At 45.1% G+C, this 16,228-nt stretch overlaps 1 protein-coding gene across 1 annotated transcript in view; it reads right to left on the bottom strand.

Annotated features, from left to right (window-relative positions):
• Positions 1-10,545: 10,545 nt before the first annotated feature.
• Positions 10,546-16,228, bottom strand: part of LOC139477868 (F-box-like/WD repeat-containing protein TBL1XR1) — a 63,911-nt gene continuing 58,228 nt past the window's right edge. Inside the window, exon 15 of the mRNA XM_071260303.1 lies at positions 10,546-15,276. Coding sequence (XP_071116404.1) covers positions 15,250-15,276 — 27 coding nt within the window. The 3' untranslated portion in view covers positions 10,546-15,249. The remainder of the gene's footprint in view (positions 15,277-16,228) is intronic.

Raw genomic sequence — 16,228 nt, 5'->3', positions numbered from 1 at the left:
CCCTCAGGCATCTCGAAGATCGTCCTCTCATTCAGCAAGTATAACAGTATTATCAGCATATATTAAAATATGAAGTTCCATATATAATAAACTTAGGTCACACGAAGTATTTTCTCGTATATTTAAATAAAGTTCAAATAAGAAAGGTGATCAATTTTGACCTTGTCGTACCCCAATATCACAAGAGAAAAACGGCGAAAACGTGGCCTTACGTACAACACAAGTTTTAATATATTGATACATATTATGAATAGATCGATAACATTTACAAGCAATAATATATCTCGCCATTTTTTAGACTTAGACCATGTCTCCAAACTGTATCAAGAGATTTACTAAAGTCAATGAAAGCACAAAACAATTTCCTTTTAACATGTAGGAAGATATCAATTTGAGCCATCAGTACGTATTAATTGTCTATGAAAGAGTAAAGTTTCCCTATAAAATGAGTATGATCGGAGAATGTCGGCAGACGCCTGGAGATAATTGCCGTGAAATGTCTACCTAAGCAGCAAACAATGGAAATACCTCTGTAATTCGGCTTGGCTGACCTTGGCTGACCTTGGCTGACCTTGTATTTAGAGACAGGTCTTATGTTCCCATCAGACCAGTCTTGTGAAAACAAACTCCATGATCTAAAATACGGTTAAATAGTTTTACATAACCTGGCATCATTACATGAATGAAGGCTTTGATGTACTCATTACCTATATCGTCTAAACCACAGGCTTTGATGTAATCATTACTTATATCGTCTAAGCCACAGGCTTTGATGTACTCATTACTTATATTGTCTAAACCATAGGCTTTGATGTACTCATTACTTATATCATCTAAACCACAGGCTATGATGTACTCATTACCTATATCATCTAAACCACAGGCTTTGATGTACTCATTACTTATATTGTCTAAACCACAGGCTTTGATGTACTCATTACTTATATTGTCTAAACCACAGGCTTTGATGTACTTATTACTTATATTGTCTAAACCACAGGCTTTGGGGTGTCAATAAGTTGACGCATCTCCTTGGCGATATCACTTCCAGTATGTTGAATGAAAGCGTTTCCCTTGTTGTCATCCCGTTATTTGGCTTGTGTCGGACTTTGGGTCTCGTTGTTGTCATTTGATCAAAGTCTTTGATTTCTGTTTGCATGTCAGGTGTTGCTAAACAATAGTCAACGACACTGGCATTCTTCCACCCATCTTTGTCGATATCTGTCACTACCAATTCTACCATTAGCTATGCATGTATGAACACGCTAACAGTAAACTACGGTTATAATGGGGAGCCACTAATATTAGTTCGTTATAAGCATATCTACAGCAAATGGCCAGGACCGAACACAGAGTTCGTTATATCCGCCGGTTCGTTATAAGTATGTTCATTATAAACGTGTATGTATACGTCTGTCAAGCAGTTTGTATCCATGCGAGTTAGCAGATGTGTCCTGGCTGTCAGTGTTGATGTCTTTCTTGTCAATGTTTGAACATGCGAGTTAGCAGATGTGTCCTGGCTGTCAGTGTTGATGTTCTTTCTTGTCAATGTTTGAACATGCGAGTTAGCAGATGTGTCCTGGCTGTCAGTGTTGATGTTCTTTCTTGTCAATGTTTGAACAGGCGAGTTAGCTGATGTGTCCTGGCTGTCAGTGTTGATGTTCTTTCCTGTCAATGTTTGAACATGCGAGTTAGCTGATGTGTCCTGGCTGTCAGTGTTGATGCTCTTTCCTGTCAATGTTTGAACAGGCGAGTTAGCAGATGTGTCCTGGCTGTCAGTGTTGATGTTCTTTCCTGTCAATGTTTGAACAGGCGAGTTAGCAGATGTGTCCTGGCTGTCAGTGTTGATGTTCTTTCTTGTCAATGTTTGAACATGCGAGTTAGCAGATGTGTCCTGGCTGTCAGTGTTGATGTTCTTTCCTGTCAATGTTTGAACAGGCGAGTTAGCTGATGTGTCCTGGCTGTCAGTGTTGATGTTCTTTCCTGTCAATGTTTGAACAGGCGAGTTAGCTGATGTGTCCTGGCTGTCAGTGTTGATGTTCTTTCCTGTCAATGTTTGAACATGCGAGTTAGCAGATGTGTCCTGGCTGTCAGTGTTGATGTTCTTTCCTGTCAATGTTTGAACATGCGAGTTAGCAGATGCGTCCTGGCTGTCAGTGTTGATGTTCTTTCTTGTCAATGTTTGAACATCGAGTGGATGCGAGGTTCGTCAGTCTGGTCATTATCACGGAAGAAGTTATCTGTAACAACACAATCAGAGTGAGTGAGTGAGTATGGTTTTACGCCGCTTTTATCAATATTCCAGCAATATCACGGCAGGGGACACCAGAAATGGGCTTCACACATTAAGTGTGTCGGGAATCGAACCCGGGTCTTCGGCGTGACCAGCGAATGCTTTAACCACTAGGCTACCCGACCGCCCCCCAACACAGTTAGAGAAACATTAAGTGTGAGCATGGAGTGAGTGAGTGAGTGAGTTGGGCTTAACGCCGCTTTTAACATTATTCCAGTTATATCACGGCGTGTCAGCTTAATGTGGGAGGAAAGCCCGAAGTGATGCAGGTCTCAGACGTTTACCACTTCGGTGAAACCCACGAGCACGGGTATGGTGCTGAGAAACCTAAAAACATAATCGGGGCGAACCGGGATTAGAACCCACAATCATAGGTTTCTGGCGTGCCCAAGGGACGCAACTCTGCACAGCGAATCGCGGCGCCTTAGACCACTGGGCCACCCGTGCCCCTGTGAGCATGGAAGTCAACAGTTGTGCAGATGTAGGTTGTGTTTGTTGACATGTTTCAAATGTCATTTTCAACTTGGGAGAAGTTTAATTTATCGGCAGATCCGTGGAATATGGATACAGTCGAGTATCACATCCACCGGTCACTTCAGACACGATACTTTACACCAAAGACCGATATCATTCTTCTTGGGAATTATAGTCACATTCTTGTTTAGATCTCTCATGATATCCCAATGCTCGAAAAATTACAGGGTTCTCACGGGTGTTAAGACGAACACTGAATCCTAGCATACTAATATGCCCACAGGTGTTAGTGTCAGTGAGACAAATAAGATCACGGTTGGCTATTAAAGTCAAAGTCAGGGTTAAGCAATTTGTTCTTAATCCTCAAACATTCAGAGAACGGACAGATAGTTGATTTGTTTCCAGTCGATTAGCGGTATGCTCCGCGCCTTCCAAGGCCGTTTCCATGGATGAAGTTATGGTTGTCGAGGTCGTCGACGTCATCGTGGGCCTCTGAAACTTCTCTAGTTTGTGACGACTTCTCAGGGTGTCGCTCTTTGAATCCGGAACCCACCTTGCGTCTGGCGTTGATGTACAGTCTATCTCGGCGTACAGAGCTCCTGCACGATTTGACCTCCTTCGGGTTCATTTACCAAGAAGTGAGTTCATTTTACTTCCGCGAAGGCTGCTCGTCTGACAACACCCCTGTCTTTGAAAATGAAATTTTTTCTTTCGGTCGATGTGCTCGAGCCTGAGGTCCTCTAGCCTGAGGTCCTCCCATTCTACGTACCCTGTCAAATTACATGCTGTAGTCAAGTTTCAGTTCATACTTCAGAAACTCACACACGACGAAGATCCAGGTTCGATTCTCCACATCGCTACAATGAGTGAAGCCCATTTCCGGCGTCCCCCGCCGTGATATTGCTGGCATATTGCTAAATGCGGCGTAGAACCATATTCACTCACTCGCTCAGAAACTAACTTGTGGTGTCACCTTGAATTTCACAAAATACAAGATTATGTGTCATTGATCTTGACTGAACATCAGTAACTTTCTGTCGTAGTGCAAACAATATAGATATTATGTCATTACTTGCTGTGCTTTCCTCTGACAATTTTCGACTGACATGTCTTGGTCTTACTTTGGATATCCATTGATTTGATTTGGCGCCTGGCTGCACATTGCAAGGCTAAAGACTTCTCGCAAACACGGCCGTACCTCACGGCAGTCAAGCTCTCGGCTCTCAAGTCAGAAGCAATAACTAGTGGAGCTTTGGACTTCCATGGCGTTGTACAGGGGAAGATCCGCAAGACACAAAGCTGTGTAGAGGATGGATGGCGAGAGGGAGACTGTGAGAAGGTGATGTGGACTTTAGTAGGACAACACTTGGAGATTTAACTTGCGACTAGCAATCTATGATGCCATCATGTGACGTCATCAGTTGTCATCCTGCCACCATTCCCCTGGCCAATGGGAATACAGGTACTGTCGTGAGCATCAGATGAAGTGAGGTGAAATGGGTTTAAGATTATTGCACTTATATAGCGACGTGTGTGTGTGTGTGTGTGTGTGTGTGTGTGTGTGTGTGTGTGTGTGTGTGTGTGTGTGTGTGTCTCTGTCTGTCTGTCTGTCTGTCTGCTTGTACTAGTCCGGACTGATGCCGATCTACAGTGCTAGCCCACTGAGATACCATGCCGCAGTTTAACATGAATACCCCCCCTTGGACACAGTATTTTGACTCCGAGCCGACCAGTCCTTGTTTAGCCCTTAATGCCGAGCACCAGACAGGGCGACAACAAAGCATCAGATGCCCCATCAGTTGCGTGATCATCTTCTTTACGACATTACACTGCGTCCTTTAACACCCAGTTCTATCTGTGGGTAATAAGCTGAGTCAGGGTCAAACACATCCATGTTCTCTGGTGTCAGTGCGCTGCTTTCAGTGTCGCGTAGTTAGACTCAGCTGAGGAAACGTCGAGGGGTACAGACACAGTCCTGGGAGATCCGGAGGACTGTCTGTCTGCATCCATGCACTGACGTATCCACGGGGAAATGGATGCCAACATATTTAAAGTACTGTCGGTAATGCTACAAAACTGCTTTTTGCCTGATAAAAATGGATATATTTTTTCACAGACTGTTGTTATTGAAATATCGAGCAACTACCGATCGACTCACCTGTGGTTTGAAGTATTTCAGTCACAAGGAGTCCTATCGACAAGTTTACAGGAGACAAATTCGAGAGAAAACAGGGTGTTTACATTTGATGGAAGTCCAATGATGGGAGTCTGAAACGGACCATAGAAATATGCACACGTGACTCCGTTCTAATGATAATAATGTAGTCTTCATAAAACATCTAATCCACACACAAAAATCATTTTGAGAAAATTCTAGATGTGCATCTTCTAAAATGGCAATATGACGTTGTGTTTGTTTTGTTAACATTGCTCCCATGATGCATGTTACATTACACTTGCATAGCCATGACCATGGTACACGATATGGAGTCTGTACTGGGAAATGTATACAAGTTCTTTACACTTTAGAGAGATAGAGGGAAACTATTTATTAATTTAGATAGGGTGAACTACCGAACTGCCCAAGCTATTGGGTTTTCAGTTCATACCAACAAGTCTACGGTATGACAAGAAAACAAAACAGGTATAGGGGTATTCTCAAAACCGAAACGGGGACGTAAAAGGATATCAGACAGCTTTGATACAGGATGATTAGGCGTATAGTGTACAAGCTTTATGAGCAGGAGGTAACCCTGACTTGTAGTAGAATTTGGGAGGAATTAAAGATACAATTAATGTTTCCCGGACTGCACTATTGCTCTCCAAGAGATGGGATTTCGATACACTGTGCGTGGCGATGACCGAGCACTTTTCAGGGGAAAATATTCCATCTTGTCTATGAGGTCACATTATCACCGAACCATTCATAACTATCACAGTCAGGGTGTCCAGATAATTTACCTTGATGAATCATTTCACTGACTACATGTGGCTATTGGCAGATGGACAAAAAGCACCCATCAGGTAAAGGCAATCGTGTCATTGTTTGGCACGTTGCTACCCATGATATGGGGCTTATTGATGTGGTGCTGGTTTTCGAGGGGAAAAAGAAAACTGGTGATTTTCATAAGGAGATCATAGGAGGTGATGTGTTCATAGACTGGTTGGAACTTCAGCTGTTGCCCATTTTAAACAACGCCAGTGTCATTGTCATGGATAACGCCAGTTAATTTAACGTCCGGAAATCAGATACTGTCGCCCCAACCATGAGTAGTGTGAAGGCGACCATACAGGAATATAGGACATTGTCGACTTCAGAGCATCTGAAACGAAAGTTCAACTCATGGAGAAAACTCGGCTGAATAAGAACAGGACATATGTGCTGGTGGCACAATAAGGTTACGTTGTGTTATGTACGCCAGTCCGACATTGTGAGCTCAATCCATCTTGTCTAAGTGTAAAGGTTTTTAGGCAAGACATAACACAGCATTCAAAAGTACAGATTCATATACGTCATCAGCGGAGGTAAATGCTACCTCAAGAAATCATCTATGGAGCAACAAATACCTCAAATTACCTCAAGTTATAGGTCATTTCATACATGCATGACAACACACAAATATTTTCTAAGTTGACCATCATTTTACCTGTAAAAGTACACTTTAAGCGTAATCACAGTGTCAGTTAGGACAGGCTAGATTAGGTCAATTTGCGTATTTTTTATATATGCTCTTTTTACAGTCCTATAACTCGTATTTATGAAATGAAGCCACAAAAGCAGGTTTCTAGCATTTCCGACAGTACTTAAGTTTATATGCATACGGAAGGAGAAACATGTATGGCGAGTACTGAAGCATCATGTAAGGCACGCCCGAACACAAGCACCTGTCCACGTCAGTGAGTGGGTTTGTTACATCCTCGTCTTCATCATGACAATGGGCATCATCGGAGATATCACCTCAGTATGTCTGTCTAAGGTAGGACAGCCAGGGAGACACATTCGTCACACTCTCCATGTGCACATAACTGACAGACAGACAGGGAGTGAATGTTTCTAGAATTCAGCTTATGTTCAGGTTGGAGCTGTACGAAGTCAATATGTTTTCGAAGTATGAGACCCATGTCCTTTGGCTCAAACTAGACTTCTTTTTAAAAAAGAACAGGAGATCAAGTAATTATTCAAATTTTTTATTTTTCCATTTTTTTAAACATCTCAACATGATACAAAACATGAGTCTCCGATGGACAAAGTGTGAGACATATGTACACCCATACCTGACACTTCAGCGGCCATCACCACTGCTGCAGCAGCAGCAGCAGCAGCAGCAGCGCCGTGTCAGGCCTCTATGTGATGATGACAATGATACAGAGTGAACACTCCGCTTCAGTGATCAATGACAGACCATGCACTGTACAATACTGGCAGCGCTGTACAGCAGGATTACCATATAGTCAGCATGACACACACCATGTACACAGCATCCTTGTGCGTCCACACCTACCTCTCCATAGAGATGCATCTTCGTCTGAAACCGTGTGTGCACCATACCCCTACACCCCTCTGTGTACATACCATACCCCTGAATGCCCCTAATCTGTGTACACACAATACCCCTACACCCCCTTGTCCGTGAAAACACTGTAACCCTACACCCCCCTATCTGTGTACACACCATACCCCTACACACCCCTATCTGTGTACACACCGTACCCCTACACCCCCCTATCTGTGTACACACCGTACCCCTACACCCCCCTATCTGTGTACACACCATACCCCTACACCCCCCGATCTGTGTACACACCATACCCCTACACCCCCCTATCTGTGTACACACCATACCCCTACACCCCCGTCTGTACACACCATACCCCTACACCCCCCTGTGTGTACACACCATACCCCTACACCCCCCTATCTGTGTACACACCATACCCCTACACCCCCCTATCTGTGTACACACCGTACCCCTACACCCCCCTATCTGTGTACACACCATACCCCTACAACCCCCTATCTGTGTACACACCAAACCCCTACACCCCCCTATCTGTGTACACACCATACCCCTACACCCCCCTGTGTGTACACACCATACCCCTACACCCCCCTATCTGTGTACACACCGTACCCCTACACCCCCCTATCTGTGTACACACCATACCCCTACACCCCCCTATCTGTGTACACACCGTACCCCTACACCCCCCTATCTGTGTACACACAATACCCCTACAACCCCCTATCTGTGTACACACCATACCCCTACACCCCCCTGTGTGTACACACCATACCCTTACACCCCCCGATCTGTGTACACACCATACCCCTACACCCCCCTATCTGTGTACACACCATACCCCTACACCTCCTATCTGTGTACACACCATACCCCTACACCCCCCTATCTGTGTACACACCATACCCCTACATCCCCCTATCTGTGTACACACCATACCCCTACACCCCCCTATCTGTGTACATACCATACCCCTACACCCCCCTATCTGTGTACATACCATACCCCTACACCCCCCTACCTGTGTACACACCAAACCCCTACATCCCCCTGTGTGTACACACCATACCCCTACATCCCCCTATCTGTGTACACACCATACCCCTACACCCCCCTATCTGTGTACATACCATACCCCTACACCTCCTATCTGTGTACACACCATACCCCTACACCCCCCTATCTGTGTACACACCATACCCCTACACCCCCCTGTGTGTACACACCATACCCCTACACCCCCCTATCTGTGTACACACCGTACCCCTACACCCCCCTATCTGTGTACACACCATACCCCTACACCCCCCTATCTGTGTACACACCGTACCCCTACACCCCCCTATCTGTGTACACACAATACCCCTACACCCCCCTGTGTGTACACACCATACCCTTACACCCCCCGATCTGTGTACACACCGTACCCCTACACCCCCCTATCTGTGTACACACCATACCCCTACACCCCCCTATCTGTGTACACACCGTACCCCTACACCCCCCTATCTGTGTACACACCATACCCCTACACCCCCCTGTGTGTACACACCATACCCTTACACCCCCCGATCTGTGTACACACCATACCCCTACACCCCCCTATCTGTGTACACACCATACCCCTACACCTCCTATCTGTGTACACACCATACCCCTACACCCCCCTATCTGTGTACACACCATACCCCTACATCCCCCTATCTGTGTACACACCATACCCCTACACCCCCCTATCTGTGTACATACCATACCCCTACACCCCCCTACCTGTGTACACACCAAACCCCTACATCCCCCTGTGTGTACACACCATACCCCTACATCCCCCTATCTGTGTACACACCATACCCCTACACCCCCCTATCTGTGTACATACCATACCCCTACACCTCCTATCTGTGTACACACCATACCCCTACACCCCCCTATCTGTGTACACACCATACCCCTACACACCCCTATCTGTGTACACACCATACCCCTACACACCCCTATCTGTGTACACACCATACCCTTACACCCCCCTATCTGTGTACACACCGTACCCCTACACCTCCTACCTGTGTACACACCATATCCCTACACCCCCCTGTGTGTACACACCATACCCTTACACCCCCCTATCTGTGTACACACCGTACCCCTACACCTCCTATCTGTGTACACACCGTACCCCTACACCTCCTATCTGTGTACACACCATACCCCTACACCCCCCTATCTGTGTACACACCATACCCCTACACCCCCGTCTGTACACACCATACCCCTACACCCCCCATCTGTGTACACACCGTACCCCTACACCCCCTATCTGTGTACACACCATACCCCTACACCCCCCTATCTGTGTACACACCATACCCCTACACCCCCCTACCTGTGTACATACCATACCCCTACACCTCCCTATCTGTGTACATACCATACCCATACATCCCCCTATCTGTGTACACACCATACCCCTACACCCCCCTATCTGTGTACATACCATACCCATACATCCCACTACCTGTGTACACACCATACCCCTACACCCCCCTATCTGTGTACACACCATACCCCTACACCCCCCCTATCTGTGTACACACCATACCCCTACACCCCCCTACCTGTGTACACACCATACCCCTACATCCCCCTACCTGTGTACACACCATACCCCTACACCCCACTATCCGTGTACACACCATACCCCTTCACCCCCCTATCTGTACACACCGTACCCCTACACCCCACTATCTGTGTACACACCATACCCCTTCACCCCCCTATCTGTGTACACACCATACCCCTACACCCCCCTATCTGTGTACACACCATACCCCTACACCCCCCTACCTGTGTACACACCGTACCCCTACACCCCCCTATCTGTGTACACACCATACCCCTACACCCCCCTACCTGTGTACACACCAAACCCCTACATCCCCCTACCTGTGTACACACCATACCCCTACATCCCCCTACCTGTGTACACACCAAACCCCTACAACCCCTGTCTGTGTACAACCCATTTAGACCCACCATATAACGTGAGAGGCATCCTGAAGTCAGATGCATCAACAGTAATTGTACATCAAGACAAATTGTACAAGACACGTCCTACAATGTGAGAGGCATCCTTCATTACAAGACATTCAACAGTGAGACGCACCGTACAGTGAGAGATGCACCTGACAGTGAGAGATGCACCTGACAGTGAGAGATGCACCCAACAGCGCAAGACACACCGTACAGTGTGAGACAGCCCCTGTACAATCAGACCACAGCCACACCCTAAAGCTTAATGTGAGAATGAGATGTTGCCTAAAGATGGAAACACCAGCTCATCACTGACACATTACTAATTAAACTGAAGGGAAAAGATTCGGTGATGATTTTACTCCAGCAAACCAATGACAAAATCATAATACAACCCCTGCTTAAACTTTCCTCCAACAATATGTACTATTTCGTAAGGATTATGTTCACAGGAAATGATCAAGTGAAAAGGGCCACATCTGTGCTGTTCAGAACACATTGCCTTCATGTACATCTGAATAATAAAAACCTTCCACATCATCAGCTTGTGAACTAAGGGAGGAAACTGTTCAGGTGAATGTCTACTGATCATGAACTTATTTCAACTCTCTGCTGTATAGAAAAGGTCAGCTGTAATGCAGGTAATGGCTACAAGGGCTGGGGGTGGTAACACGGACTCCGACATCTTCATTCTCACACTACAGCAGATACTATAATTTGATTTTACTCTGATAATTACAATGGAATGCCCTATAATGTTTACTTACAATGATACAGATTGAGCAGAGCAGTAGGCACGGACGAGAATCTGTGTGTGGGGGGCAGCAGTCTGGAGTGTATTATCTTAGAGATGTGAGAAGAGGGTTACCACTGCACATCAGCAGCTACAGAACGTGTTCAGCTGATGCACATCGGCAGCTACAGAACGTGTTCAGCTGGTGCACATGGACAGCTACAGAACGTGTTCAGCTGGTGCACATGGACAGCTACAGAACGTGTTCAGCTGGTGCACATGGACAGCTACAGAATGTGTTCAGCTGGTGCACATCGGCAGCTACAGAATGTGTTCAGCTGGTGCACATGGACAGCTACAGAACGTGTTCAGCTGGTGCACATGGAAGGCTACAGAACGTGTTCTGCTGGTGCACATGGACAGCTACAGAATGTGTTCAGCTGGTGCACATCGGCAGCTACAGAACGTGTTCAGCTGGTGCACATGGACAGCTACAGAATGTGTTCTGCTGGTGCACATGGACAGCTATAGAACATGTTCGGCTGGTGCACATCGACAGCTTCAGAACGTGCTCAGCTAGGACTGCCTTGTGAGACACAAGTTTAAGATGATGACTGCATGGGGATGTGAGAAGTTGGTTCTTGCTGTGTGCATGAATTGTCATAGAACATGTTTAGTTGAGAAATGAAAGCATTGAGACGCAAAGTTGATGATGATTGCATGTGGCTATGAGATGTAGTAGCACTATTGTGTTTCGGAAGTGACTCCCAGGATGTGTAAATGCAGAGCGTTATGTGAACTCAAGAGGGCAAGAGACAGATAAGATTAAAAAACAAATTTTCCTACATCCTAACCTATGTGTCCATCCACATTTCTCGCAGTATGCCATGTGTCATCGTTGAAGCTTGTCATTTGAAGGTTGAAAATTTCAAAGTAATACGCTTCCATTAGGGGCAAACTGGGATTCAAGCCAACAAGCATAGGATCCTGGGGGACCAAAGGGAAGCAACTATCCACAGCAAATTTTCTCAGACAACAGGGACGACCATGACCCTGGTCACTCTATACAAGAGAAATACACCAACTGAGTACTGGACATTACACCTTGCCTCAGACTAAAAAATGAAACATTTTGAGGGATAGCAAAACATCAACTTAAAACATTTCAATTTTTAATTATTTTTTCACTATATTCTTACTCTGGCTTACACACTCAGATACATGGACCCAACTGCACAGATTCATTTTAAAAGACATTTCTGAAGTGACAATTCTTAAATTATAATCACAAGCAGATTTTGATGAGGTTTTCAAAGAAAACAATTAAGTACAAGATGAATGAAGATACAGCTATTGGTCACCATGTACCTGCAACTGTATGACCACATATTTACACCCCTACCCTCCATATAGGTTGATGAATGCACAGATGTGAAGCCAAGCCACTTCTCAGAGGCTTACACAGTAACACTGCATGGGTAACCATGGTAACAGTGGACCAATACATAAACAGAGGAAACGGTACCACAAAGGCGGCGGCGGCGGCATCACACAGCACAAACTACAGATATCAAAATCAAATTAACACATTTACTATATAATTAGTACAAGAAGGCTTGTTTGGTGGGGGGCCCCTACAGCTGGTAACAGATCCATCACTAGCTACAGCCACTTCAGTCGATCAGCGCCTAGCAACAAACATACTTTGGTATCTTGGCATGACTTCAGAACCCAAAAGCTCGAGTTTACAATTCAGAAGTTACCACATCTAATCAAAATAAGAAATGTTAGTGAAGATAATAACATGAACTACAAAGCAATCAGGCTGTCATTATTCTCAAACATGATTCTTATATGTACATTTCTACAGTCACCTGTCATGTCACATAAGAATTAAAAGATTACTTGAAGTTTTAAAACTATCTAAAATCAGATGATATAAAGTTCATCTCTCTGCATCTGTTTCCAATGAAAATAAACATCAAATTAGAATTTACAATTAGTTGTAATATTTACAATTTACAAATCACTCATGATTGACTGAAAATAACATGATACGAGAAATAACCATTTTAAACAATTCCTACTTGCTAGGAAACAAACTTGCCATGAGAACAATGGAATACATAATTGTAACAGTAAAGAAAGATTTCAAATACAAAATCTTGTTAACTTCCAAATTACAGCACTGATGTTTGCAGGGTTACAGCTTAATCTGGAACTCCAGATGAGAACAGAAGCTGTTATCAATGCGTCTTCACATCTATGAACACAAATAACTGGACATAACTTAGAACATATTCTGTAACATCAGCTTCAGGTATCCACTCGTATTGTCAATGGTAACTGCAGAAGATGCCTCAGTGGAGTGAGTGAGTGAGTGAGCTGGGTTTCACACCGCTTTGACTAGTATTTCAGTAATATCTGTCAGCTTAATGTGTGAGGACCACCCCGGGGAGCATCCCAGAGGAAGACCCCTGAGGAGCAGCCCTGAGGAAAACCACGAAGGAAGACCCTGAAGGAACACCCCAGAGGAACACCCCAGATGAAGACCCTGAGGAACAGTCCCAAGGAACACCTCAGAGGAACAGCCCCGAAGACCCTGGAGGAAACCCCTAGAGGAAGACCTCATAGGAAGACCCCAGAGGATCACCTCAGGGAACTCCCGAGAGTAACAGGTCATAGGTGACTCTTGTGAAACCGCCAAGAGCACTGGTACGGTGCTGACAATTCACGAATCAAAATCAGGGGGAATCTTGTATTCCAAACCCCTTATGTTCCATTGAGTGTGGCATCTTCATTAATGGAGGTTGATGCAGTACACAGTGCCAGGCAGGGGTTATCTGCCACCCGGGGCGCTGGGGTAGCCTAGTGGCTTAAGCGTTCAGTCGTCATGCCGAAGACCCTGGTTTCGATTCCAGACATGGGCACAATGTGTGAAGCCCATTTCTGGTGTCCCCCGCCCTGATGTTGCTGGAATATTACTAAAAGCGGCATAAAACCAAACCCACCCAACACTCGGAGATCTAAACGAAAACCTAGAAAACCCACACGGAGCTCTCACCCAGTCACAAACAATCTCATCTGTTTTACATCCATCAAAATAATGTCATTTGTCTGAAATATGTTCAAGAATCAGTTGTAAATTCTGTAGCAGAAAGTGGGGGGATGAGAACAGCATGATTGTTTGACAAGCCGGTACTGAAAACAACGAGCACTAAGGTGGAACATGTGTGGAGGCAACTCTAAATGCAACAGAACAGGTGATGAGAATCAGAACATAGTAGGTTTCTGTGATGCTTGAATAAATGAGGATCTCTGGTGAAGATGAAGATGATGATGAAAGCTGCTCATGAAGCAAGTGAGGACGTCCAGAGATAGGCAACTCATGCAGAAGCCCACAGTTAGGCAGTGTACAGTTGCCTATCTCACACCATCCTCTCACACGCTCACTCTCACACACGCTCCTCGCACACATAGCCAGGCTTTAAGCACTTGTCAATGTAACACTGTCTGGGGCTCCATTGTGAAAACTGAATGGAAAGAAAGGAAGCCCAGTGTTGGAGCTAGCTAACCTCTGTTGACGTACGTCGGGGCGGTCAGACTGCTACTTCCTGGGACTCAACTAACAATGTCAACAGCACTTTGAAGGATTCAATGGTGGGAATGGATGCTGTTCTATAGGAAGGGAATCATCAGCCCCTTGGACAGTCTGTCCTTGGATGCCGCGGAAGTCAGTCTGTCCTGGGATGCCACAGCCACAGCCACAGCCGTCAGTCACTCCCGGACGTCACCTGGGATGTCACAGCCGTCAGTCACTCCCGGACGTCACCTGGGATGTCACAGCCGTCAGTCACTCCCGGACATCACCTGGCACCAGGGAAGACAATGGCTTCAGCTTTTCGCTCACATCCACCAAGGTCACTGGACATTGTCAGGGTAAAGCTGCCGTGCGCCAAGTGGAAGCAAACAAGTGATCATCACGTGACACGTCCCGGTCCCCTGGACACCACACAAGCCTGTTGAGCACCTGGTGTCCTCCTCGGCCAGTCCCAGCAGGCTTCTTCTTGTCCCACTCCCCAGTAAGCAGTCAGTGAGTCATCGGTCCGTGGTGGCGCCATCCTTCTCCCTCTCCTTCCCACTGCTGCCATAATGGCACTGTAAAGATGGTAGCTAATCACATGGTTCTCCCTTCCAGTCTACTTCCTCAAGTCGAGTACAAACACCTGCAACACAAATAATGGGACCTATTTAGTGACCTATCTTTGTGTCAAGTTTGGTGAAGAAATATTGTACAAGATCTGCTCTGAAAAACAAGCACTACCCCTAAGTTGTTGCCATGGAAACTTGAAAAATAAATGTAGAAAAAAAAAGCAAACTACTATAAGGCACCAGTTCACCTCTAGGCCTATCAATGTACCAAGTTTACTTAAGTACGGTTTTCAAGAGATGCTACTTAGGATAGGATAAGTTTTATTCCATACTGAAAGGCCTCAGGCCCATAGTACAAATCTGTTTTCGGGAGTGGTTACAGGTCCGTTTAACAGGTCATATTCTAATTAACATAGCATGATAAATGAACATTGATAGATTTTTTAGAGTATCTTTATCAGTTGTTGACATGATCGTTGTAAATCTTTGTATAGTGGGATGTACATAACCAGGCAGATCAATATATTTTCTTCTAAGGTGGTCGTATTTTGGACAAACTAACAGAAAATGAAACTCATCTTCAATCACATTTAAATCACATTGCTCACATATTCTCAATGCTACTTAAACAAGCACAACCATCATTTTCAGTCAAAGTTGACTCAACAGAAACTTGAAAAGTATTTTTTTTTAAATTCCAAGCTATCAAAAGGCACCAGTTAGCCACTAGACCTATCTAGGTACCAAATTTCTTGAAGAAAGATTCTAAGATCTGCTTTGGAAACGACATCTTGACAGACGGTGTCCATTTTAATACCCCCGCAAATGCTTTGCTATGATAAAGATGTTCACAGATGAAAAAACACTTTTTTAGAGAAATAATGAGTATGGCTAAACAAGGTCAAAACATAAAATATTGATGGAACATACATGTTAAACCCCACTATTTTCCACGCATGCACACATTTCATAACATTTTGTACAAAAATCTGCAGTATAACTGCAATCATATTGTTCGACTTAGCA

This window comes from Haliotis cracherodii, unplaced genomic scaffold (assembly GCF_022045235.1).
Source record: "Haliotis cracherodii isolate W230 unplaced genomic scaffold, xgHalCrac1.p SCAF_37, whole genome shotgun sequence".
NCBI lineage: Eukaryota > Metazoa > Mollusca > Gastropoda > Lepetellida > Haliotidae > Haliotis > Haliotis cracherodii.
Note: the sequence above shows the minus strand (reverse complement) of the source record. Positions and strands in the feature narration are given on the sequence as shown.